This window comes from Cetorhinus maximus, chromosome 7 (assembly GCF_964194155.1).
Source record: "Cetorhinus maximus chromosome 7, sCetMax3.hap1.1, whole genome shotgun sequence".
NCBI lineage: Eukaryota > Metazoa > Chordata > Chondrichthyes > Lamniformes > Cetorhinidae > Cetorhinus > Cetorhinus maximus.
This window is the reverse complement of record NC_135885.1, coordinates 57,770,980-57,797,309: the sequence shown is the minus strand read 5'-3', so window position 1 is coordinate 57,797,309 and position 26,330 is coordinate 57,770,980. Positions and strand designations below refer to the sequence as shown.

Sequence of the window (26,330 nt, the reverse complement as noted above, 5' to 3'; positions counted from 1 at the left end):
CTAGTTAATGTCTACTCCCTTTCTGATTATGGCTACCTTACTAATTATTCTATTCTTATCCAAATTGAACTATTGAGTCAGTTAAAATATCTAAATTTGGTTGCATTGCTCATTATTTACCTCTTATTTTGCGAAGCTGGAGATTTTGCTTACAATAACCACATACATGCAAGTTGGGATGGATGTTGTGTTTCAGTCAAATTTCTAATAACAAAAACCTATACATTTTAATAACTTTGCAGAAGTGTCTGACAATCACTTTAAATGTTGCGTAAACTGCCTGCTTGATTAAATAACAGTAGTGTGGAGCCCTGTTAGCACACTGTTGAGTGGCTGCACCCCTGAGCAGAGGGTGAAAAATGATGAGAAGCTAGCATAAATTAAAGTTAGCCTGCGCTATTTAAAGCCACCTCTTAAAGGAGAAGGCATTTAGGCTGGACTAGATCCTGGGTGTTGTTGTAAAAATGAGTTTGACCTGGGGAAAACACAGGAATGCTAGAACATGACAGATAGTGGGCTCCAAGATTTTCTAACACTGTACTGGAGGCCTAGCTGCAGGTGGTGGAGGGCAGGAGAGATGTCATCTATCCACCAGGACCAGGAGATCCTCCAGACAAACTTTGAGAAGGCATTGGGACCAGTTAGCCATGACGGTCAATGCCAACAGTCTAGCCAGGAGAATCTGCAGTGCCGCAAATAGGTCAATGACATCAAACTGAGTAGTGCAGGTTGAGGGGGAAGGGGTGGGGAACAAACATGGCTGTATCCCCTTACCCCCACAGAGAAAACAGTGCTCGGCATTATTGAAATGGCTATGAATGAGGCTGTGGTCAGTAGTGGGGCTGAAACAATCAAAGGTGATGGTTTGTTCATATCTAATCCTCCTTCCCATGTCCTACTTACACTTCATCCCATAATCGTCGTTTCTGATTTTCAAACTGCAGGTGGTGTAGGCATGCACCTCTTGCTTTCCCCCATCCTCCCATGGACCACAATCTTACCCTTATATCTTACTCCTTTCAGGTGCCCAAGAACTGCAACCTGGCCAGACAGTGATGGAAGAAAAAATCAGGTGGAAGAACAGAAAGACAGTGATGAAGAAGAGACACTGTCATTCACACTCACCCTCACAGCCACTAGCTCAGATACAGACATTACGTTTACCTTGTACTTGGGCAAGAGTGGGCTGCAACCAGGGCAGGGGCCAAGGGTAACAAAGCTGCCAGCTTGCCAAGGGCAATGGACATAAGTTCTATTGAAGACTTTGCTGAGATGGCCTACAGAGGACAAATAATGAGTACAGACAGTGAAATAGTTGGGTTCATTGGCAGGCCTGCCAAAAAGCTTCATGCTCTTTGCCCATTGGGTGTCCAATACCAACTCGGCGCAGGGCTACGATCAGAGCTTACAGCCCATCCTCTCCAGCTTGGAAATGGTGGTCAATTCCATGAAAACACTTACAGGCCCATCTACAATACAGCGTCTGATGGATGTTGTCTCAGCTTCTATGGCAGCTTAAGCAGAAACTATCCAACATCTGGGTGCTGCAGTGGAAGCTCAGACTGAAGTCACGCAAGCTAGGATTGCTGAGGTTCCACCTCTGGAGAATGGCAGCAGTTCCATGGAGCCCAAACCTGCTGTTATCTCTCAGGATGACAGCATGCGTCCTCCCACCATACATCATTTTCCCCACCCTCCCCCCTCCAACCCCGTGCCTTCGCTGTTGTCCGTCAGCCAGTTATCGCGTGCCGAGGTGGTGTGGTCCAACGCCAGTCCTTCTAGGGCTAGAGCTGCTTGAGTTCATCCTGTATGGCCATCCTCGGCACTGGGGTAACATTGCAGAGGAGCACTAGGGAAGGCAAAGGCACACAGAAGACTAAAGGAATCCACAAGGATGATTAGTTAACTTTTGTATGCAATATGGCATGGTTTGATTTATAAATGTAGTTTGGGATTATTTTTCTTTTGTGGTGGCTTTTATTTTACGACTGTGGCAAAGGGAATGTTTTGGTGGCCAGTAACAGAGGGAAAGCAAGGTATGGGCCTGTTGGTGAGTGGGTAATTGGTATTGGACTGGTATTACAGTCGGATCCTCGATTACAGAAAATCTGGCTTGAAAGAGGAAGTTGACTCCTCCCTTCTTCAGCTGGTTGTTGTATAGTTGATCTCAAGGGCTATTCTCTCATGATGGGAAGGTTTTTTTTAATTCATTCATGGTATGTGGGTGTTGCTGGCTACAGCAGTATTTATTGCCTATCCCTAATTGCCCTTGCACTGCAGACCATCACAAATCTTGACATGTAATCTGCTGAGCACTGCAGGGCTTCTATACTGCAGTCTAGGCTGTAGAAACTTTGTTTAAGAACCTCAATTGTCTGTTCAATCACATTTCATGTGGCAGCACAGCTTTAATTATATGCATGCTGCCCACATGTGCATGGGTTCTGCACTGGAGTCATAAGCCATGTGGCCATAGTCACAAAGTTGTCACTCTCTGGAATCTCATAGTGGTTCAAATGAAGACTATAGCAGACTGCTGCAGAATGAAGGCATCATGACTACTGCCAGGATACTAAGCATTGACCTGCATGATACTCTGTGTACAATTGCATAACATCTGGATGACAAGGGAGTGGGATCCATTTCAGTTGAATTACATGTCAGAGTTGACATATGGCACCCACAAAGCAAAATATGTCAGCTCAATGGTACCCTGCACCACGGGAATGCCAGCAATTGTCACAAAGCCAAGTGTTCACTCCATCTGCTTTTCTCTGGCAAGATCTCTTGAATACACAGCCTTAGTGACCTCCCTTATGCAACAGTGGACAGTGAATTGGGAGATGTTGCAAATATTGTCTGGTCCAGCCTGGAAGGAGCCAGACGCTTAAACAGTCATCACTACGACCACCCTCAAAGCCACTCGCAATGCTGACTTCATCCTGTTTTGAGGTTGCAGTTGTGTCTCCTGCAGGTCGCAGATTTCAGTGAGGACCTGCTTAGTGAAAATGGAAACATCAGACACACTATTCTTCAATGAAATCCTGGTAGGGGAACTGCTCCTTGAACACTCTAAGTGAATATGGCCTCTGGCTGATAGCCCATCTTCCCACTCCCTACAGTTTGTCCTGTTCTGTGGCTCCTGTGCTCATTCTCCCTGTCATGATGTAGCCTAAGTGGGAGAGGGGCAATCTACAGCACCCATGTCTGGCGCCAAGTGCCTTACACAGAATCTTGGAGTCCTGGACAAAGTCCTTCAGCATGTTCCACACCACTTCAATTTTAAACGACTTTGGAAACTATCAAAGATGTCTATAATTGCAGCAAGAGCCAGTCAAAATCAACCAGCAACTAACCCGAAGTAGTTAATGATCCCTTTAAAAAGCCATGGTTTGGGGCTGGGTGGGGGGGGGAGGGGGCTTCCTGTTGCTGAACCTGTGTTCAGATGTGCGTGTTTAAGAGATGATGTTAGCTGGAGTGTTGAGTTTCATAATGGCATCGCTGGCATCAAATCAGCATTACATGCTGATTGATGTCACAATCTACCTACTCTGCCTAGTTCCAGTGGACATCCCGTGCCTGCAGCCATGCCCTCCCCAAAACGATATCTGGTAAGGTAAGCAACAAAGGTATGCATGCATGCTGCAGATGCCATTTTGTAGGCAAAACAATACCTGTAGCACCAAAGATCCAGATGCTATGGAGCTGTATTTTGCAGCCATGATGGTGTTTTTAGTAAACAAGAATACAGTGACAAAAGTTACCTACTTATCTCCGAATTCACTACATTTACCTGGAAGCTATAGAAGGTGCAAACTCGCTCACAGGGGTGGTTTGTGCTGTTGAACCCAAAGAAAATATCTAATATAAAAAGCCAAAAATGTAACACCATTGATTATATTTTTACCAGCATGCAAAAAATGGCTAAAAGATGTCTAAACAGTTCTATGTTATGTCAACAGTTTTTAGATTTTTATACTATATATTTCTTTTGTTTCAACATCATTGGTCATTCCTGTGAGTTGACTTAGTGTCTCCTACAATTCAAGACGTGTCATTTTCTGTCCAGTATCTAGATAAATTGTAGTGCAATCTTAACAGAGAACCCTTATCCTTTATACTGGCTTCTGGAAAGTATCACATTCTTTTTTTGAATTTTCCTCTCTTTATGACTGATGAACTGGATAAATACTCTTACCAATTTAAGACACAGGCTTTAAACTAATAAATAATACAGTAAACTATATTGTTCAATACACTCCTTGATATATAAAACAATAAAAACCTAACTTGCTTTCACTCTAACTAAGGGTCCTAAAGCAGAAGGCCACTTAATTGCTTAATCTTTCCTGGTTAAAGACACAGACAGGTTTAAAAACACAGACAGTTGCTGGCTATAAAGTTCACAGACATTCTGGCTAACTGACCCTTATTAAGAATTGCTACTACAAGTCTGTAAGCTAACGTTCCTGCCCACCAAGCTATTAATCACAGTGGGCTTCAGTTAATCAAGAGGCCTGCCTTCTTTTCAAATGATTCAGAAATGGCTGTCAAAATCAGTTATTTATCCCAGATTGAGAGGCTATCCTTTGCTGCATATGGCCAGAAGCCTCCAGGGCTCTGCCTTGTTGCATTTCCTACTGTAAGAGTTAAATAGAACAAAAATGTAAATGGTAAGTTTTTGCAAAGCGAGTCATTTCTGACAATAGTATTAATTATCTGAGATTTGGTAAAACTCAAAAGACAAATCTACAAGACAGTTGTAAGACTGGCCTTGTTATATAGTGCAGCAGCTTAGGCAACGTCAAGAAAAGAGGAACAACAACTGGATACTAATGAGATGCGGCTGCTGAGATGGACATTTGGAGTAACGAGAAAGGACAAGATTAGGAACCAGTACATCAGGAGGCAGTGAAGATTGTGGAAGCATCGAAGAAAGTACCCAAGAAGAGATCGAGATGGTATGGTCACCTGTTGCAGAGAGAGAAAGGAAATGTGGTGAGGCGAGTGATGGACGTAGGACTGCTAGGAAGAAGGAGAACAGGAAGGCCTAAGACCAGATGGAAAGATGTGGTGGCAAGAGACTTAAATGTTACAGGATTGGAAGAGGAATGGAGTAGATAGAGAGGGGTGATCAACCAACTCCAAGAAAAAAAGGAGAAGCCAAAAGAAGAAGAAAACTGATGAAAGTCCTGCTTACTGCACCACCACCACCCTCCTCCACCCCCACCTCCTCCAAACTATCATGCTATAATTCTCATTTGCTTGGTTTGGAAACTCTTAAACATGGGTTTCTACAGCATCAGACAATTGTCTGACCAAAACTAATAGTTACCCTGCATTTCCTACGTCTCAGCCAATATTCTATCCAGGAACATAATTTGCCCTTTGTTCTATAGCCACCAGTCAAAATTTTCCTGAGAATACAAATATGTAATACCAAGTGCATTTGTTTCACCTAATACATTAGTAGCATCTTCAAAAGACACAAGCTCCCTTTTGTGGATCCATGCTGACTGTGCTAAACGAGTTACGGATTTTCAAACATTTTCAATCAAACTAATTTGCAATTCTTATACATTATGGTATGCTAAAAAAGTATAAGAGAGACTCCCACAAAGCTATAGAAGTGTCTGGTACCTCTTCTGACCACTCCTGTCCTCACATATGAGGCCTTCCATTTAAACATTTTTTCCCTGATTACTGTGGATCAGGTGTTATGATGAAAACAGTGCCCCACTCTGGGAATACAGGAGTGATTGGGAGATGCCAGCCAATTTCTCTACTCTGAAATTCAAACCATCTATAATTGAAAGGTTTCTGAAAGCCATCAGAAAAAAAGCAAAACTGAATTTAAATTATATTAAATTTAGTTGAAAAATTATGTGTGATTTAAGACACAGAAAACCTGAAGCAGTTAATTGTTACTTTAAAAAGTGGATTCACATAAACCTATTCATACTTAGACTTAAGTATTAATCTGAACATGATTTGCTCTATAAAAGCAGAATACCTTGAAGAGTATGACAGAGTGCATGCTATGGCCCCACACACACTTTCTCACTGCTGTACTAAATAGTTTTTTTTTCCTGAGACTGTACATTTTAACTATTTTCTGATTGATTCTTTGTTTTAACTTCTTATAATATACCAGCTTCCTCATTTTCTTCAAATTCTAATTCAGTTTGGTTTGTAATTATTTTGAGTTTTAGAAATATGTTTAATGGCACAGTCTATTGGAAGCTTTGTTTGTATTTCTTCTGGAATAATTCTTCAAAAGACCCACCTCTTGAAAGCGTAAAGTAAAAGTAACTTAGAGTGCCATGGATATAAATATGGAACTACCTTTCCAAATCACCTGTTTTATCAAGTACATGGTTGAGAGGTGACTGGAGACTTTTGTGCAGTTACAAAAACCTTCAATATAGCAACTCCTTAATCAGTTCTCTAAATCCATGTACCAAAAACAACCTGAGGCTTTCTTGCTTATAGCAAAAACTTAAAAGCTTAGTTAAAATGCAATTGTTTCATTTTAAGAAATGTTATATTTTGAACACTTGCTATTACTCATCATTTCTCAGAGGCTGATTATTTTAATAAATACTGAACTGAAAATGCTAACATCATAAAGCTTGATATCAGAAATTTCAGTGACACTGGGACATTAGAACTTCACTCTGCTCCTTTTTGTCTCAAAGTGAATTAAATCTTTCAAGTGGCATGAACCTTCACAAACTACTACTTATAACATTATTTCAGTTTTTTTTATTAACTTTTGAAATGCGAACTCCATTTCTGGAAGCCTATCAATTTTTAAGTCAATGTTTTAAAATGAACATAGTAAAACAAAAATAAACATTTGAAGAACATATTTTTTACCCTCTCTTAAATAATAGTTTTAATGTAGTACTTTAAAAAGATACAGTGTATTAAAAAACCACAACACAATACCTGTTAATGCTAGATTTTGTCCATGCTTCAAAAAAAATTTGACGTCTAATTTTACGTGCGTAGTTAATTTTCTGTATTTTAGAACATGGGGCTTGAATATCCACTCCAATTAATGTTGCCAATACCATAGTAGCTTGAAAAAATGGTGACAGGTACCTTATTCCTTATCCGCTCCCTTTTAGATCCCATGTCATCATTTTTGTCTTCTTTACCCAGTTTGTCTATTTTCTCAGTACTGAACATGTAGCTCAGGCTGTCTCCCTTCTTTTCTCTTTCCTGTCCATGTTCTTTCCCTCTTTTTGTTTCTTCTTCTTTTGTTCTCATAGCCCTCTCTACTTCATAACGCTCTTTTTGCTTTCTGCGCTCATCCTCACGTCGCCTCTGTCGCTCTCGTTCTCGTTCTTTTTCCCTTAATCTTCTTTCCCGTTCCCTCTCCTTACGTTCTCTATCACTGTCACTTGGTTGTCTATGTAAAAAAAATTACAAAGTTAGTTTGGTTCCTTTTTCAATGGCTGCATACAATGGCATATATTTTTAATAATTCTATTAAGGTAGCTAGCAAATCTTAAACAGCATTTCTATCTTTATTTATGGAGCTCAATCTATATAAGTAACTATAAAATCATATTAAAATCCTGAAGACTATTTTTCACTGGTACTTAGTTCTAAAACAATATGAACCTTCAGCATTGTGAGCAATTTACAGCAGTGAGAAAACTAAAGGATGCATCTATAAATTTTAATGTAAGCGTATATTGTAGCCATAACAATAATAGACTGAATGACTGATTAATTAATTGACTTCAATGGAAAGAAAAATCAGTGTAGACTGTATAATGGGTGGTTGCTTCCATTTTACACCAGCTCTTAAAGTTAAAATTATCCCCTCGGATTCTATAAAAAGTACTTCTAAGAGCTATAAATTCCTTAATACTTCATTTCAGGTCAATAACTTTCAATTTTAACTGGAAAGAAGATAGATTATGACTAATTGTTGATGGCTAATTGTTAATTGTTTAGCAATTTCTGAAACCTCTCTATTGTGTTTTTTTGTCTGCAGATCAGTCTATTGACATTAACAGAGGAGAGTCATTTCCAGATTAGTTAAAGTAAACAGAAAACATCAAGTTATTTTATAATTGTAACAGTCTTTTTATATTCATAAAACAAAACGTTATCCATCATCTATTTGCCTCCTTTAGCGGGCTAAATTAGTTGTTAAATAATCTTGTTACCTCTTGCATCTACATGTTTTTTGTTAGTGAAAATATCTGCAGCTCTTGTCCTAATCAAATCAGGGCTTTGAGTAAAATGTTTTAATTATGTGTAAATGCACATGTATAACATTTATATTACTACCCTGTAAAACAAACAATGAGAAATAAATGCTAATGAGAAAGTGGTAGAGAAAATACAACAATCAAAGAAATTCTGACCAAATAAAAGCTATAGTTTTTGGTATTAAAGAAAACATCTAATTCTTCAGCAATTTAAAAAAAAACTGCATTTTACAGCTTGCTTTAGAAATGAATGTTGAAATCATAATCATAGTCCATTGTGTGATACATATAAAATCATGCCTGTAATGTTCAATTGATTATACCAACAGCACAAGTGTTAAAGAGTTACTCAAGTAATTGAAGTAATTTTCAGGTTATTTTTCTAGGTAAAATTTTAAAAAGTACATTTGGCATAGATGTCCAATTGTTATGAAAACATAAACATCTTAGTGTTCAGTTTCATTAGTGAAGTATCAGAATAGCAGGCAATTAAAGATTTAACAAGTACAGTTGCATAATAAAAACTGCTGCTGTAACTCACTTATCTTTGGCATCCTTCTGCGTAATCTCTGGCCGTTTTCCTTGCAAGTTTCCTGGACAACATGATTTTTCCCACTTTCCTTTCTCATTGTCACCATCCTCTGCTTTCTCCTTCCATTTGTCGGAGTCCTTTTCCTCCTCTTTATCAGCCTTTTTCAACAACTAAAGATTACAATACAATTCGATGATATAAAAGGTGGATTATAAAACTGTTACATGTTGGGGCCATTTTAAGCCTCCTTATCCTCGATTATTTCGGCTCTCATCCCTTAGATCATGTTCATAGGTGAGTGTCAACTCCCCAAACCTTCAATGGAGTGTCTATCCTTACCTTGTGTTCTAGGTAACTTTTTAGTGATGACCCAAGAAACAAATGTCAAATCTTGTCTGGCAACTGCTCTTAGGTACTGGACTATTTTACGTTTCCATAAGATTTCAAATCAGCAGAGCATGGCAGTAGGTCTCATCTTTAAAGTTTGAAATATAAAGTAAATTTATACAAAAAACGAACAAGTGAATAATCTAACAGTCTCTTTGCTACTCTCCAGTTTTCCAACTGTCTTTCTTATAAAATCTCTTGCGCCAACTGTTTTTTTTATTAAAGGGGAAGGACATTCTACCAATGTCTACTAGAAGTTATCCCCTAGGATTCTATAAAAAGTGGCTCTAAGAGCTACAAATTGCTTATTCTTTATTTTAGGTCAATTACTTTCATTTTTTTTTAATTGAAAGAAGCAGGCTCTTCAGTACTAATAAATTTACAATGAATCATACTGGTTCTTCACATGGTAATATGTAAAATGAGGAAATCAACCGCTGCTTGAAACACTAAATGGATAATATTATGTAAATTCATGGAAGATGTAAAAGGCTTCATTGTAAAGGCTGAGATCAAAATCATTCTCAAGGGACATAGCATACAGGTTTGATAGTCACTTTCAGTGTGACCTTTTCCATCACTTCAATCACCTCACTCAACTCTTCATCTAGTGAATCAGTAGTTTCTACCGTTACATTTTCCCCATTATCACCTGACGGCAGGTCTAAAAATTAAGAGGGGAGATATGCGTACACTTATCAATGCCTCTTGGTTACCTCTTGTTGCTCTGTTTTCTGCTTCAAAACTGTTGGCTAGAGGCAACTTGGAAGGAGACATTTAATATGGAACTCCTGTGACAGTGTGAAGTTCCACTCACTGGTGTAAATGGTACAATCCACCCAAACTCTAATGTCCTCAGTGCCCAGTCCAAGGCTTTTTCTAACCTTCAGTTCTAAAGCATAAAAAGGAGGAACAGAAAAGACACCAATAAGTGTACGGACATTACTCTTTCCTACAAATAGAATTGGAACCAAGTCAGCAGAATATACTTTTCTTTGAATCAGAGACTTTGGGGAACTGGATAGCTCACTAAATTAGCACACCTCATTTCATCTCTAGAATTGGAGCTCGATTCCAAAAAGGATGGGATCAGACTATTCTAGACGTGATTGATAGGAAAACCCCTCTTCTCCGATGATAAGGAGACTAATTGAAATGAGCTTGCAGTTCTTGGCAAGTAAAAATGCATAACTCAAAACAGATCCTGAGTTTTGCAACAAGAATACTTGATAAATGCTTCACATTAGGGTTGTTTATCAGTTTCCCAACCAGGCTTTTTCCATTTATCTTACATTTAACATTTTAATCTCCAACCTAAAAGTTATATTCCTGAAACTAAAAGTTATATTCTAAAATATATGAATTATGAACCAGATATTGCAATAAGAGGCTAAAGTTAAAATCACTTACTAATGTTTCCTAGCGTTTATTCCATTAATTAAATTCCAGCATTAAAACACTAACACCCGTTACTGTGTTGCCTTTGTCACATATGTCAAGGTGCTGTAACAATAATACGTTTATTTGAACCATGGGGTTTTAAATTTTTTTTTGCATATAAAATTAATATGTATGTTAGATGCAGGCAATGTTTCTTCCACTATTCTATTAAAACAATGTGCCTTACCTCTAATCTCAAACCTAACTGGAGAAAATTTCTTGTGTTACATTTATTCCATACTGTTGTGCAACTATTGTGGGATAAATGTAACACACAGAGGAATTTCCTACTCTCCTACAGACATTTTTATTTCCCTTATTAAACAAGCAGTTCATTTTGGGGAACAGGCAGAAGCAGTTGGTGCTTTCTTTTGGACTGCATCTCACGAGATGAAGAGAGCCAACAGGAGATGAAAGTCAGTTAAGCCTGCCCTTCAAGCAGAGAAAATATTAACTTCATCGTTCACTGTATGGAAAGTGGGTGGGCCAATCTCAGTTTGGATTTCGTGAGGGAAAAGCAGTTGAAAGATTTACTCTAGCTTGCAACTATGGAAGAAATCTACAGTGGTCCTCATAGTCTTATGGCAGAAAGCAGTCAGCAGAGTTAACATGGAAAGCTAGCAGAAGCTAGTTGGTTATCTGTCAGTAACCCAAACAAGGGGCTGAGGCATCCACAGTTGTGATGGCTGCAAAGAAAAGGTGGATGGTCACATAGCCCCCATAGAATCGTACCTCGAAGAATAGCTGGAACACTGAAGAGAATTAAAGTGAATTCCGGAGGGCTGTGGCATACCTTTGGGTTGGTTCCAAAAAAAGTGAATGAACCTTCAAGATTTTGTAAGATAAGGGAACCCCTGGAGTGGGGTGATGGGGGTGGGGGGGGGGGGGAAGTAAAAGGTAGAACTGAGTTTATAGCATAAGTCTTCATAAGCTATAGTGTTAAGTTAGTGGTGCTTGTATTTTTCAAGTTCTCTTTATATACCATAAAGTTTGCTTTTGTTTAAAAAAATCTTGTGGCAGAGTTCTGTCGATTAATTGCTGGGTGTTCAGATTTCCTTTTTAAAACTTTAATGGTCCTAACACTATTTCAACTTTACGCCTCTAACTTCTTCACCGCCATGTTCCCTTTCCAAGTGATAACCTTGCTCACCTAGTGTTCCTCTGACCCCATACGCCAAATACAAGGAAACAAGCTTCTTCCATATGTTCCAATTTTTTATATAAAACAAGGTTGTGCATGAAATACAGTTATAACATCTTTGAAGAATTTCTTTTAAAGGAATGATTCCCAAAACAATTTTGGTCATTGTAGGGCTTTTTAAACACGACTGCTCTATTTTAAATATAGCTGCTACTTTTTCAGGTTAGATCCTGAAACAGTAAAACGAGAAGCAGAGTGAAATTAAATATCCCAATTTTAAAAAAGCATCTCAGAATGCTCAGTGAGTTATCCAGCGAATGAAGCCAAAAAGGGCCAAAGTTTAAGCTTTGCCTGTGCTAATATAGCAAATCATAGCCATGGTGACAATAAGGACACAACAATTGACCTCAGTGGCTCCAAGTTCCTGAGAGGAAATCAGGGTTCATCAATATCTAACAGCCTGGTTTGAAATACCTATATGTACGTATCAGTTAGGGATAGGCTCAGCTGTAATGTCTTTGTAGTCAAATAGCTTGTTACCACTCTTGTCAAAGCCTTAAACCTAAAAAGCCACATGAGTGAAGAATCAGAGGAGTGCCAATACCTAGTGAACTGTATACAAGGGGAAATATTCAGCCTTCATATGGAAAGTTACCAAAATGAAAAGAAAACGAGAATCTTGTGACAGTGCAATGATCTATTTCAAGTCAACATTTAAGATTATGATTTAAACATATTGTTGTTTCTTTGCACAAGTTTGTGTATTGCATTAAAATGATTTTTTTCAAATAAATTACATAATTTTCCGACCAATGTACTTATATTAGCACTGCAATATAAAAGCGAGTGGGTACTAGTGAGAAGCACAGTTTAACCACTTCAAGAGATGATTTCCCTGTGCTACCGGGGACATTTACAGCCAGTAGTAAAATGTAAATCACAGTGCAACTGACCAGAAAACATGGCATATTTTGGTCAATCCGCAATCTTACACACCAAAAACAGGAGATATAATATTTTTTTAAAATGCTGGTAAATTGAATAATCTACTATTGCAAAGATATGAACCTTAATTTTTATTTCTTCTTTTCTTTCCTTCTCTGCTAATTTTTTCTGTTTTTCTGCTTCTTTCCTTTTACGCCTTTCTTCCTCCCTACGTTTCCTTTTTTCTTCCTCTCTCAAACGTTTTTTTTCCAGCTCCCTCCTCCTCCTTTCTTCTCTTTTCTCCTCTCTGATTCGCTGGAATGTAATAAGTTTAATTGAATAAAAATACCAATTTTAGGACCAAGTGCTAAAGTTTATAATAAAGACAGTTTAAAAAGTAAAGATCCACCTGTTTTTCAAGCTTCTTGTTTTTAATATACTCCAGAAGTGGTGTGGTTCTCCTGGCTGGGAATAAGGCAGGAATCAAATTTAGTTTTCCAAACCAATCAATTCTACATCAATCCTCTAAAATGAAATACGTTGGCACAGCTTAAAATCATTCCAAGCTATTCATGCAAAACTGTATTGCTATTACATGTCTTAAAGGAGTCTCATCATTAGTACTTCTTTCTAAAAACATATCAATTCTGATTAATTTCAAAGTCATTAGGTTTTGTTAATTTTTGTTTATTTTTTTAAAGAGCAAGTACATCATTAAGGAAGCCATTCTGTTAATTATTGACTGCTGATGCTTTGAATTCACCCAGTTAACATTGTGGAACAGATCTCAAACTGACAATACTGAAGCAAGTGCGATTATGCAGTGGTTCAGTAGTCACAATCGTGACTTTAAAGCAACTGCGCACCTGTGTTCTTGTAGACACGCAGCTGCTTCCAAGTTCTGCTTACACCTTTAAGTTCCTGGCTATAGACATTCTCCAGTGTTAGGAATTGGTCTGTACCCACTAGCAATGCAAAAAACAAAATTTCAGGCTGTACATATAAACCAAGATGTGGAGTAGTTACTGAGCCCAATACTGCAAGGAATCACAATTCACAGAATGGAAGGATGCCATCCAGCCCACTGTGCTTGTGCCAAGCCTACCTCCTTAACTAGAACTATCTACTGTCATTCCATTTTTCTGTCCTTTTTTCCGCATTATTTAAAAATACGAATCACAGTTTAACACATATAATTCAAATAATCCAACTGTTAAAGAAACTAGTGAAGCAGAATAAACAAAACTGTGTTCAAAGGTTAAACTGCAATTTTTTAATGATTAGTTTACAACAGACGAATTTATGTATGCAATTAGCAGAATGATACTGCCAAAGGTCACAGTGGATATCCAAACTGCCAAATTATTCATGAAAAAGGCAACTATTCTTTTCAACATACACAGAGTTAGTTGTCTGGTTTAATAATGATGATTACATCGTAATCAGGTCATAGTGGGACATTTGGGTCACAGCTCAACTCATTAGTCCAATATGTGAGAGGCAGATGCAACTATATTTAGGAAGAACTTGCACTTTTCATGACCTTACATTATCCCCCATAGGCACATCCCTTTACAGGCAATGAAGTGTAGTTCCTGTTGTAAGACGAGCAATGGCAGCAGTCAATCTGTGTACAGCAATCGCTCACAAACAGCAATGAAATAAAGACCAGAAAGCCTGGTTTAGTCACGTTGGCTGAGAGCTAAACATGAGTGAAGATACTGGTAGCTTTCTCTTCTTCAAATGGTACCATAGGATCTTATTTGTTCACCCAAGAGCAGACAGGGCCTTGTTTTAATGTCTCACCTGAAAGTCAGCACCTTTGACAGTGGGGCATTCTTTCAGTACTTCACTGAAGTGTCAGTCTAAACTAATTGCTCCAGCCTCTGGAATGGAACTTGAAATCTTGATTTTCCAGCTCAGAGACGAGTGCTCCACAGAGCTGACCTCAATAGTATTTAAGTTTTTTTTGGGAAAAACTTCCCCCCCCCTTCATTAGGGGCGGGGGGGGGGGAGGAGCGGGCGCGCCTCCAATCGGCATCCCCAATCTGCCATTTTACGTGGGCAGGCCAATTAAGGCCCGACCAGCGTGGTGTCCACCAGGATGCGGGTGCGGGGGGGGGGGGGAACTCCCTCAGCCGGGAGTGCACTCTTTCGCGCATGCGTGAAAAATTTTCCTTGCCATGTCCCCTCATGTGACACTGTCACATGAGTTGGGACATGTCCATAAGTTTCATTAAAACCTTTCTTAAAAATTTAAATACCCTCATGAAATCTCATCCCGCCCATAGATGAGGTTTCATGCTTTCTCCGAAGCCCACCAAGGCTCCCGGCTTGCCCGCCAACCGTAAGGTTGGACGGGCAGGTCCATTAAGGACCTTAATTAGTTTTTCACTGGCCTCAATGGGCCATTGACAGGTCGGTGGGCGTGCAGCTGACTCGGCTGCGCCCCCACCGACCTGAAAATGGAAATGACGCAGGGTGGCGTCGGGAGATGCTGGTTGAACACTCCCCCTAAGGAACACTTGAGCTCTTTCTGATATATAGTTGATCCTGGGCAGCCTGTTGTTAAAGATGAGTGCAAAGCATCTCAACTGAGTTTTGATTTGCATGGTTTCAATCTTGACAAGCCAGAATACACAAAGACCTCAATGTTTGAAAACTAGTCTTGCCATCTGATGTTGCCACCTTCTAATAGTGCAAATGCTTAGGAATTGGAAATCCTCAAGGTCTATGATGTTGTCTCAAACTGTCCAATTCTCACAGTTGTAAACTGCTTACAAACTTTAAGCCTGTCTGTGACTTTCAGTTCATGTTCATCCTGTATGGACATTCCCAGAGAGGTGATATTTGAGTAGAACTTCTTCAGTCTTTACTGAGGTAGGCTAATTACTGGACTGAACCAAACTGTGTTTCCTCAATTAACTCAGATGTATGTACTGTGAAAGAAATGCTTGCTGTAAAATAACTCAAAAATGATGGATAGATTATAGATCATAACTGCAGACGGACAGATGTTGATGAGGGTCTTGCCTAAAGGGTGGGCCAACAGCAACAACACTCATTGCTTCTAATTTTTTTAAATTGAAATCTTTCTTTCTATCATGAATAGCATGTGCCCTATACCACAGGTCTGATCTAGTGGCTGATGGAGAAAACATCAAATCCTGTCCCATTAGTTATCACTTATTTGGGCATCCCATCATTTAGCTATAAACTAACACAGGTAAATGTCAGGATTGGCAAATATAGTCAGGAGCTTCCACAGTACATGGCAACTTACAGATAAAGAAGAACAACTGCATTTTGTTTGGATTGAAATCTACTCAGGAAGAATACTGTCTATAATAGTCTTATTCATAAGGCTGAGGAGCATCCCAGAAAAGATCTCCCTAACAACAGATAGGATTGAGGTTCCCACAGTCAGAACAATAAGTTTCTACGATCTGACATGGTGTCATATTCAAAACTAACGTAACCAATTAGATTTCCTATAACTGAGGCAGGGCTTTGCCAATCTTAGCTTGGTTGATCGTTTTCTTATTTTGCCAAAATATTCAACTGGAAGAGGGAAAATTTCAGTCATCTGAAAGAGGATCGGGACCAAGCGGGTTGGAAACAAAGATTGGCAGATTTAACACTCACTGGGGGGGGGGGAGGGTCAGGCCTTGGGGACAATGGGGTTGAGGGGGCGAAGAGAGTGTCCCCAGGCGGGAACGTAGAGGGTGAGTCACCGTGGGGGTGGGAGCAATCCCATGGGTTGGGAAGTTCCTCTTGGAGGCTGTAGTCCCTTTTCGGTGGGGGGTCCCATGGGGTGGGGATTAGTTGGGGTTGTGGAGGGAGACCCCTGGGTGTCAGGGGGGTGGGGGGGGGCCTGTGGGATATCTGGGATGTGGCGGGGACTCCTGTGGCAGATCGGTGTGGGTATGCACAATGGTTATCCAGAAGTTAGAGGAAATTTTAATTCTTCTAATTTTTTCTGGGTAACTATTGGTGTAACCCAATCAGAACCATCCAAAGTTTGCGATTTAAATTGCAAGAGAAGCTTGCTATCAATCCTTCAGAATGGTGACTTGTCCATCAAGCTGCATCACACTTCGAGTCCAAAGGTCTTAATGATGAGGCAGAGCAAAGGAAGCAAATCTTGCACTTCAGATCCCTCTACCTTGTGGGACGACCTACCCTATGGGCACAAAGATCTGCAGGTCAAGAATTGGCCTGCTCAGTCATGTGAAGACCCATGACAGAAACTCGCTTCCCTGAGCAGATGTCATCCTCAAATCAAGGGGCAGCTAACGATGACAATTAGGTGCCCACAATAAAATTGACGCCCATGGGATTAAAGATACAGTGCAGAATGGATAAGAAATTGGCTAAGAGACAGAAATGTGAGTAATGGTGAGCAATTATTTGTCAGACTGGAGAGACACGTACACTGTTGTGCCCTGAGGTCAAATTAGAACCACTGCTCTTTTTCATACATATTAATGACCTAGACTTGATTGTAGGCAGCATAATTTCAATGATTGTTTTCCAGTTTTATATCATTTGCAGTGAGGAAGATAGCTGTAGATTTCAGGATAACAGAGACTTAAGAAATGGGCAGACACATGACAGATAGGCCAGAAATTTCCCCCCGGTAGGGGAGGTTGTGCGGGGGCCAGCGGGCATGAACCCGATCGGCGCTCCTGATTGGGGACACACCGCCATTTTATGTGGGTAGGCCAATTAAGGCCCGCCCAGCGTGACGCCTGGAAGCGCTGAGCGCTCCCTGTGCGGGTGGGGGATTCACTGAGACGTTCCCTGCGCTCTTTTGTGCGCATGCGCGCAAAAGAGCGTAGAGATCTCCCTGAGGCACGGAGGTGCCTCAGGGAGATTGGTTTCAGTGCTAAAGTTTTAAATAAAGGTTTTTAACACTTTTAAACATGTCCCCTCATGTGACACTATCACATGAGCTGGGACATGTCAAAGATAAAAGTATAAATTTTTATTAGGTTTTAAAACACTTCATGAAACTTCATCCCGTCCATGGATGAGGTTTCATGAAAAACGCGAAGGCCACCTGGGCTCTTCGGCTGCCTGTTGACCTTAAGGTTAGATGGGCAGCTCATTAAATCGAATTAATTAGTTTTTAAATGGCCTTAATACGCCTTTGACAGTTGACTCGGCTGCGTGCCCACCAAACTGAAAATCTAAATGACGTGCAGTGATGTCGGGACACCCGCCCGACGTCACCGCGCGTCATTTTATGTGTCGGCAAGCGCTCACTGACAGAAAAATTCTTCCCACAAAATTTAATGCAGAAAGGTGTGATGAGGCGAGGCAATACAAACTAAATGGTTTCAAAAATGGGTGCAAGAAGAGAGAGAAATCTGAAAGATCACTTACACAAATCTTTAAAGAGGCAGGGCAAGTTGATTTGGCTGCGAAAAGAGCACATGGGATCTTGGGAGTCTACAAGTATTGGCACAGAATGCAAAAACATGGAAGTTATGATAATGAGTCTTGGCTCAGCAGTAGCACTATCTCCACTGAGCCAGAAGGTTGTGGGTTAAAGTTCCACTCTAGGACCTTGAGTACCAAAATCTAGGCTGACACTCCAGCGCATTTCCGAGGGAGCGCAGCACTATCAGAGGTGCCATCTTTTGGATGAGATATGAAACCAAAGCCCCATCTGCCCTCTAGAAGGGGAGTTCTCTCTTGTGCACGGGCCAACATTTATTCCTCAGCTAACATCATTAATATAGACTCTGGTTATCATCATATTGCTGTTTATGGGACCTTGTGTGGGCAAGGTGGCTGCTGTGTTTCCTACATTACAAAGGTAACTAGACGCTAAAAAAACTTAATTGGGTGTAAAACATTTTGGCATGACTTGTGGTCGTGAAAGCCATTATATAACTGCAAGTTCCTTCTTTCTTCCTAAACCACTTGTTAGGTCATAAGCTAGAGTATTATGTCCAATTCTGAAACCACACTTATAGGAAAGATGCCAAGGCCTTAGAGGATACAGAGGAGGTTAACCAGAATGACACCAAGAATGAGGGATTTGGTGTTGTTGAGAGATTAGAGAAGCTGGGATTGTTTTCCTTAAAACAGAGAAGGTTATGGAGAGAATTAACAGCGGTGTTCAAAGTTACAAAGGGTTTTGATAGACTAAGTACAAGAAACTGTTTCCACTGGCAGGAAGGTCAGTAACCAGAGATAAGGGAATAAGCAAAACAGAGGGGAGATTAGAACAAGATTTTTACACAGCAAGTTGCTATGATTTGGAATTCACTGCCTGAAAGGCTGGTGGAAACAGATTCAATAGTAACTTTCAAAAGGGAATTGGAAATATACTTGAAAAGGAAAACAAGGTAGGGATATGGGGCAAGAGTAAGGTGTAAGACTAATTGGATAGCTCTTTCAAAGAACTGGCACAGGCACAATGTGTCATATGATTCTGTGAATATATTTAAAAAATTAAAACATTTGAGCAGTATAGTAGCTCAGTTGTGTTGGAGCTGAAATGTATTGGGATGCAGAGGTGTAAAATATGATTGTCCAATTGTTTAATTATAGACATTAGTTTTGTCACTTTAGGAAAATGATGCAATGTTGTTTACAGTATTAAAAATTTGCTAAGTATTATAAGATCACGATTCATTATGCTTACCGGTAGATTAGTATATGTGCTGTAAGGGATTATCAATGAACTCCAATAATGCTTCTTCAAAGATTTAAAGCAACTTGGGCCAACCTACTTTCCAGAAATCAACAAAACTGTGACTCTCAGCCATCAGTACTGGATTTCCAGCAGGCATGCACATCAAAAAGTTATATGAATAGAAAAAACAATTTAAAGAGAAAAATCTGAATATGTTAAAAAAAAAATAAAGCGAACTATGTCAGCAAAGAAAAGCTCAAATATCTGGCTTAACTTAGATGGAGATTATTTAACAGAGCAGAAGGACCAAGGGGCCTTCGGACTCTTTGGAGTCAGAAATTTGATTTAAAATCTTCTCTCATTTTCAAAACCTTTTCTGAAAATAAAATAAATGCAAAGCATGCATGCAAGAGACCATTTCAACCAAATATGTTTCAAATGGAGTCTCACCAGCTATTGCTACTGAGCTAATTATATACTGTAGTGAAAATATATGAAACAACTTTGCTTATGACACAAAAACTGTTACAAGTGTAACTTGAAAATTACAATCAGACTAACCAATCAGTTCTCTGGTCTTTGCCTCTATCTCTCCCAGAAGCGTCTCTGGGTTGGCTGCAATTTTCTCTTCATCTGCACAGTAACTTTCCAAAAACTTCTTGTACTCGGGGTCTATAGTTGCATAAAAAAAAACTATATTCAATTACTTATCAAACCAAAAGCAGATTTTAAAAAATGCAAAATTCCTCAGAAGTGAGAATATTTCATTTTCTTTGTAATTTTTGATGTAACAAAATCACAAAGGGATTTTGAATTGTGTGAATTACGTTAGTGAATTGATTTACAGAGAAATTTAGGCAGTTCTCTAATTACCATTAAGGAGGGTTACTTAGATCTAACGCAAGAAACCTTACAACATCCTGCAAACATTTTAAATACATATTTAAAGAGAATTGTGATTCCTTTTAGGTATCACTAAATTTTAACATTTCACTTACAAATCCAAGCTTCTGTCATGCTCTTGTTTTTTGGACACAATGGGAATCAAGGAATATGGAGATATAGCAAGAAAGTATAGGTGAGGTAGAAAATCTTATTAAATGGCAGACCAGGCTTGAGGGGCCGTATGGCCTACTCTTGCTCCTATGTCTTAAGTTCTTATATTTGAAACCATGTTTTATTACAACTTCTCTGTCAGTCAGCTGTGATGTTTGTGTCGGAATTCTGGAATAAGCAAGTCTGATGAATTTCTATTTCATAGAATAGTTCTAACTATGTGATCACTGCATTTTAAAATTTTTAGCAATCAGAGTTGACATTGTGTTTTTGTGCACTGAAACATTAATATATTCTGGACTGGAGGTTCAGTTCCTCCATTTTGCAAGGTTTCTGATCTGTGAGGTCTGCAGACCACCTCAGAAGCCTTCTATCTAGCAAGGAAGAGTGAATCTAACCAAATGGAACAATCTCCAATCAGGCTACTTTTGCATGATTCCGAGCAGACTGCTAACAGAAATGCATTCGGTTATTGCATTATTTATTGTTGGCCACAGTGCAACAAATTTGTGTTACATACACATAGAGACCAATAACTTTTAAAAAGAAATTCAAATTTCCAATTAATAACTGAACGGATGACACAAGATTTCACATTTTGAAATATTTACTACACCAGACTATAAGAGCTATTGTCTAAACACTAAAAACCTAAAAGTTACAGAACTTTTAACACGACCAAAAGAAAAACACCATCAGGGATACGTTACACTGTCCTTTTAAGTAGACATTCAATTCTCCCAGAATCAGTCCAAAATAATGCCTAGTTCCTGAAGTTTACTTCAGATATTTTCCTTTCCTAGCCTGATGAATTTCATATTTAACTCCTGAACTGTCTTTCATGATGCAAGTTTTCCTGGAGAACTTCTCCCTCTAGTTAAAGCTAGGCAAATCATCCAGCCTCGTTTTAACTCTCCACAAATTTGGTCTTTCCAATCTGAATACGAACTCCTACCCGCCTTACTGCACGGTGAACCACAGCATCTTGCTGCCTATAGCTGCTCTCCCTCTCACGCATTCTGGCAGATTAACCTATGATACGCAGCGATATTTTAGGAAAGCCTGTAACCCAATCTTTACAATGGTTTCCTCTGCATCCTTCCCTATGGCAATGTGAATCACATGGGCCTTGTATCCAGGTAGAAGTTCTGATTAACTATTCTTTAGACCCCAACTCTATCCTATCCTGGACAGTTCAAAGTTTACCCTTTTATAACCTTACATTTTTAACTCTTCCCATGGACTTGGAGACTCTCAGTCTATCCAATAGCATCACAGCTGCCTTTGCCATTGTCTGCAAGTGTGAATACCTTGTACCTTTTCCCCATAAAACAATCTCAGCCCCATCACCCAGACCTGTTGCCAGACAGATGTCAGCACAGGTCACATTATCCCTGTCATTTTACCCTAAATTTAAAAACATGGTCCCAAAACATAATCATCTTAATAATCTTATAAACCTCAAAACTGTGACATTTAATATTAAAGTTGGCTGACTGTTTCTGTAAATTACATGAATAAATATTTCAATCTTACAGGCTAAAGACAATACAATTTAAAGCAGTACAGAAAGAAAGATGTAAGTACCCAAGTCTTTGAAGGTGGCAATGTGAGTTGAGAAGGCTGTTAAAGAAGTAAACGGGATTAAAGACTGTTAAAAAGGTATAGGGGATCCTGGCTTTATAAAGAGGCATTGAATACAAAAACAACAAAGCTGTCCTAAACCTTTATAAAACATTGATTAGGCTCCAGCTGGAGTAGTGTCCGATTCTAGACAGCATACTTTAGGAAGGATGGCAAGGTCTTAGAGACAGTACAGAGGAAATTGATTAGAAAATAACCAGGGATGAAAAATTCAGTTATGTGGAGAGACTTGAGAAACATGGGCTGTTCTTTAAGAGAAGGTTAAGGGGATATTTGATAGTGTTCAAAATTATGAATGGTTTTGATCAAAATAAAAAACAAGCTGAAACTGTTTCCAGTAGGAGGTGGTTAAGTAACCACAGGGCTAGATTTAAGGTAATTGAAAGAGAACCAGAGGAAACAAGTAACATTCATGTCACACAATTGTCAGTCAATGACCATTTCAAACAAGCGAGAATCTAATCATCTCCCAAGGCATTACCATTACTAACTCCCCCACCATCAACATTCTGAGGGCTTAACATTGATCAGAAACTTAACTGGACCAGCCATATAAATACTGTGGCTCCAAAAGCAGGTCAGAGGCTGGGAATTCTGTGGTGAGCAACTAACCTCCTGATTCTCCAAGGCCTGTCCACCATCTACAAGGCACAAGTCAGGTGTGTGATGGTATACTCCCCACTTGCCTGGATGATGGCAGCTCCAATGACATTCAAGTAGCTCAACGTCATCCAGGTCAAAGCAGCTCACTTGATTGGCACACCATCCACCACCTCAGACATTCATTCCCTGCATCACTGGCGCACAGTGGCAGCAGTGTATACTATCTACAAGATGCACTGCAGCATTTCGCCAAGGCTCCTTTGACAGCACCTTCCAAACCAGTGATGTCTACAATCTAGAAGAACAAGGGCAGCAGTGCATGGAAACACCACCACCTGGAAGTTCCCCACCAAGTCATACATCATCCTGACTTGGAACTTATTGCTTTTACTTAACCGTTGCTGGGTCTAAAACCCAGGACATCATCCCCAGCAACACTGTGGGAGTGTCTACACACATGGACTGAAGCAGTTCAAGTAGATGGCTGATCACCATCTTCTCAAGGGCAATCAGGGTGGGCAATAAATGCTGGCCTTTTAGTTCCTGATTTTAAGTGCTCCACCATTGGTGGCCACTCCTTCCTGAACCCTGAGTCCTAAGGACTCCTTAAACTATTTACCCCCTAAACCGTTCTGCCTCTCCATGTCATTTTCTTCCTTTGAGACACTCATTAAAACCTACCTTTTTATCATCTGACCTGTTGGCCCAGATCTTCTGGTTAGCGGCAGAGTGGCAGCTAGGATCCATCAACGAGCAGAGCAGGGAGGCCTTGTGGCAAAACGTTATTTCATCGCCAATTTTCATCATGAACTGAAGGCAAGCCCCTTAAGGTCTATCTTCAGTTCATTTACTTGCAGAGTTTTTAAATGGAACCGTCTTTATGAGACTCCCCCCACCAAACCCCACACTCTCAACACTCGCATGCTTCGACAATGTTCATACCCCTTCAGACACTTCGCATCCCCCGCCTGACACAGCTCATCCCTCATTCCCTGCAAATTCTCGACATAGCTCACCCCCTCCCCTACAGCCCCAACACAGCTCACCCCTCCCAACAAAGCTCACCCCTTTCCTAAGAACGCTCATACTCTCCCCAACAAAGCCCAACAGAGCTTAACCCCTCTCCTAACATAGCTCAGACACCCCACCTGAAACAGCTCAAACCCCACTCCCAGCCCAGCTCAACTCCCCCAATTCAGCTAAACTTCGTAACTGACAAAGAGCTCTCAGAGACCTGCACCCCCAATTACGACACTGCTGACCCAACTCTGTTCTGACATCAGTTGGATTGAGGAGCCAGGGATTCCGGAAAGTGAGCCGGGAGTTGAGGGGTGGGAGGAGCTGTGTCAGGAATGGTGGGTGGAGCAGAGTTGGGAAGGGGGTTGGAGCCGTGCTGGGAGGGAAGGGTCGAAGCAGTGCCAGGAGGGGGAGGTTGGAGCAGTGCCAGGAGGGGAAGCTGGGGCAGCACCGGGGGTGGGGGGGTGGGAGTTGGAGCAGCACCGGGAAGGGGGTGGGTTGGAGCAGCGCTGAGGGTGGGGGCGGTATTAGAGCAGTGCCGGAATGAGGGGAATGAAACACTGTCAGGTGTGGTGAGGAGGTAGCAGTCCCTGGCGGGGTGGGGGGGGGGTGTGGTAGTTGAGCAGTGTCTGGGTTGCCAAGTATTAAAGTGCTTTGACACTCCACCTAATTTACTTACAGCTGCACTTCTGAGCAGACCTTACACCTGCCAGGAACAGCTCTAAATAAATCAATGTAAAACCCAGGGTAGGTTTAGGGCGAATTCTCCACATTTGCGTGGTGATAGGCCCTGGGGTGGGGTGGGAGCAGCGGGGAACATCTTCAGCAAGGGCTCCATCGGAGCCACTTATGAGGTAATGGAAGTTCCTTCACCCAGTGTATACCAGCTTCCTGGAACTTCTGATGCCATGGTGACCCTCAGTAGCATCGAACGTCTCAGTGTTCTCTGCTATTGGGATTGCAAGATCCCAATATCGCCTCTTAAGAGGCTTAGCATCATAATTTGTTTTATGATTCTCCTGTGAAGTGACTTGGACCTTTTACTACATCAAAGGTACTAAATTAAGTTATAGTTATTGATATGCATTTGTGTTTTTGAAGCTGTTAAACAAAAGGTAATTCTGCCCAACATTGTCTTTGACTAGTGGCTGGACAATGTTATTTGCCACGTGTCTCAAGTATTTCTGAAAAAAAAAGAGACATGTCAAAGCTTTCAGTCTTGCACTTATCAGGACACTGCAAGAATACCAAAATAAGGGGAAAACAATAATTTATACCGAATGTGAAAAGAGTGGTGATTAGTTGGAAAGTTCTGATTGTGATTCTGATTGATAGAGACGTTGCCATGGAGAATGCACCAGTGATGGTGACTGCCAAGCATTGTTTGAAATTTAAACCAAGCAGCTTAACCCTGATTGGTCAAGGCATTGTCCTGAGGGATGAGTCAGCGAATGGCTGTCACATATTTTGTTTAGTGAAACACGCGCAATGTGTACACATGTTCTTTCTGTCTGCAAAGAACAGAGCCCTGTGTATTAATATATGTAGCTTCCAGTACACAGACGTGCGCCACGCTGCGAGCCTGACTGGCAATCTTAAATTGGTTGTCAGCGTAATTCTTAACACACTGAGGATGATTTAGCAAATGTTGTCCATTCACAAGTGGATGGGAGCATGTCAGTTTCCCAATTCGACATCACTTTTCAAACTTGCCAGCCCTTGGCAGTTAAAATTCTGCCCCTTAACTTTATTCACCTTACCAGGCCAATTTATTCAGTCAAAATGCACATTGGTTGATGGCCATTAATTATGATGGAAATAGTGATCCCATATAGCAATTTTCTTTGCCTACTATTTTGCAGGAGGCACAAACACAATCTGATAATTACATGTAAGATTATACAAATTATTCAGGAACAATAAAATTTAATGAATGCACTTTATAAGTTTATTTTGTTGGTGTTACTGCACACTGACTTCAATATTTTTTGATGGTTGATGGTGGAGGAAGTTCAATCAATTTAAACCAAAAACTAGAAAGCTTGAACAGTTTGAGGCAGAATGGCACATCTGTGAAGCTTTGAGATCTATGTCAAACTATTAAACTTTTAACGCACAGCAATACAGAAAACAAAATGCACTCAGAGGCCCAAAGCAATGTTAGAGCAATGACAGGAATACATTTACACAGTTAAAACACCTAATGTTCGAGAATCCTTGAGGATATTTTGATGCCATAGGGTGAATAAAGTGCAGATCGCTATTATGTCACCAAACCCAGAATATATTGCAGGAAGGAAAATGGAGTTGCCCTGCTCTTGAAGAAGTGAATTGGTAAACAATGTTTCTTCCATAACATAGGATTTTTACAGGTAGGGAACTTCTTTGATGGAATCTGTAAAATGCATCCTAAACATCCATGGTTATTTTTTATAAATGCAAGTCTTTTAACTGACCAAAACTTCACCAGATGTTATCAAACACAAGGCATCACATTTTCTTCTGTTTCTGCTATATAATATTGTTACAAAAATGAGTCTTTGCCTTATTTGATTTTTTTTTAAATTTGTAAATTGTTTTGCTAGAAGCAACAAGGGGTTTAAACCCAAAAGTATATAGCTTATTTCTCAACAGAAAGGCTACTAAGTCAGACATCAGACAGTTGATCTTGGGTTGCTATTGAATCCACAATAGAATTTCTGTGGT

General features: G+C 40.1%; 1 protein-coding gene across 3 annotated transcripts in view; it reads right to left on the bottom strand.

Moving 5' to 3' along the window:
* Positions 1 to 26,330, bottom strand: part of upf3a (UPF3A regulator of nonsense mediated mRNA decay) — a 57,689-nt gene that overhangs the window by 7,660 nt on the left and 23,699 nt on the right. For 2 of the 3 annotated variants that reach the window (XM_078545546.1, XM_078545544.1), the window contains exons 5-9: positions 19,866 to 19,976; positions 13,065 to 13,120; positions 12,800 to 12,970; positions 8,773 to 8,933; positions 7,108 to 7,417 (exon numbers count right to left, since the gene is read on the bottom strand). In XM_078545546.1, the coding sequence (XP_078401672.1) occupies positions 7,108 to 7,417; positions 8,773 to 8,933; positions 12,800 to 12,970; positions 13,065 to 13,120; positions 19,866 to 19,976 (809 nt within the window). Of the gene's footprint in view, positions 1 to 6,770; positions 7,418 to 8,772; positions 8,934 to 12,799; positions 12,971 to 13,064; positions 13,121 to 13,521; positions 13,621 to 19,865; positions 19,977 to 26,330 lie in introns of those variants that run through there. The other variant, XM_078545545.1, reaches the window with a different exon arrangement.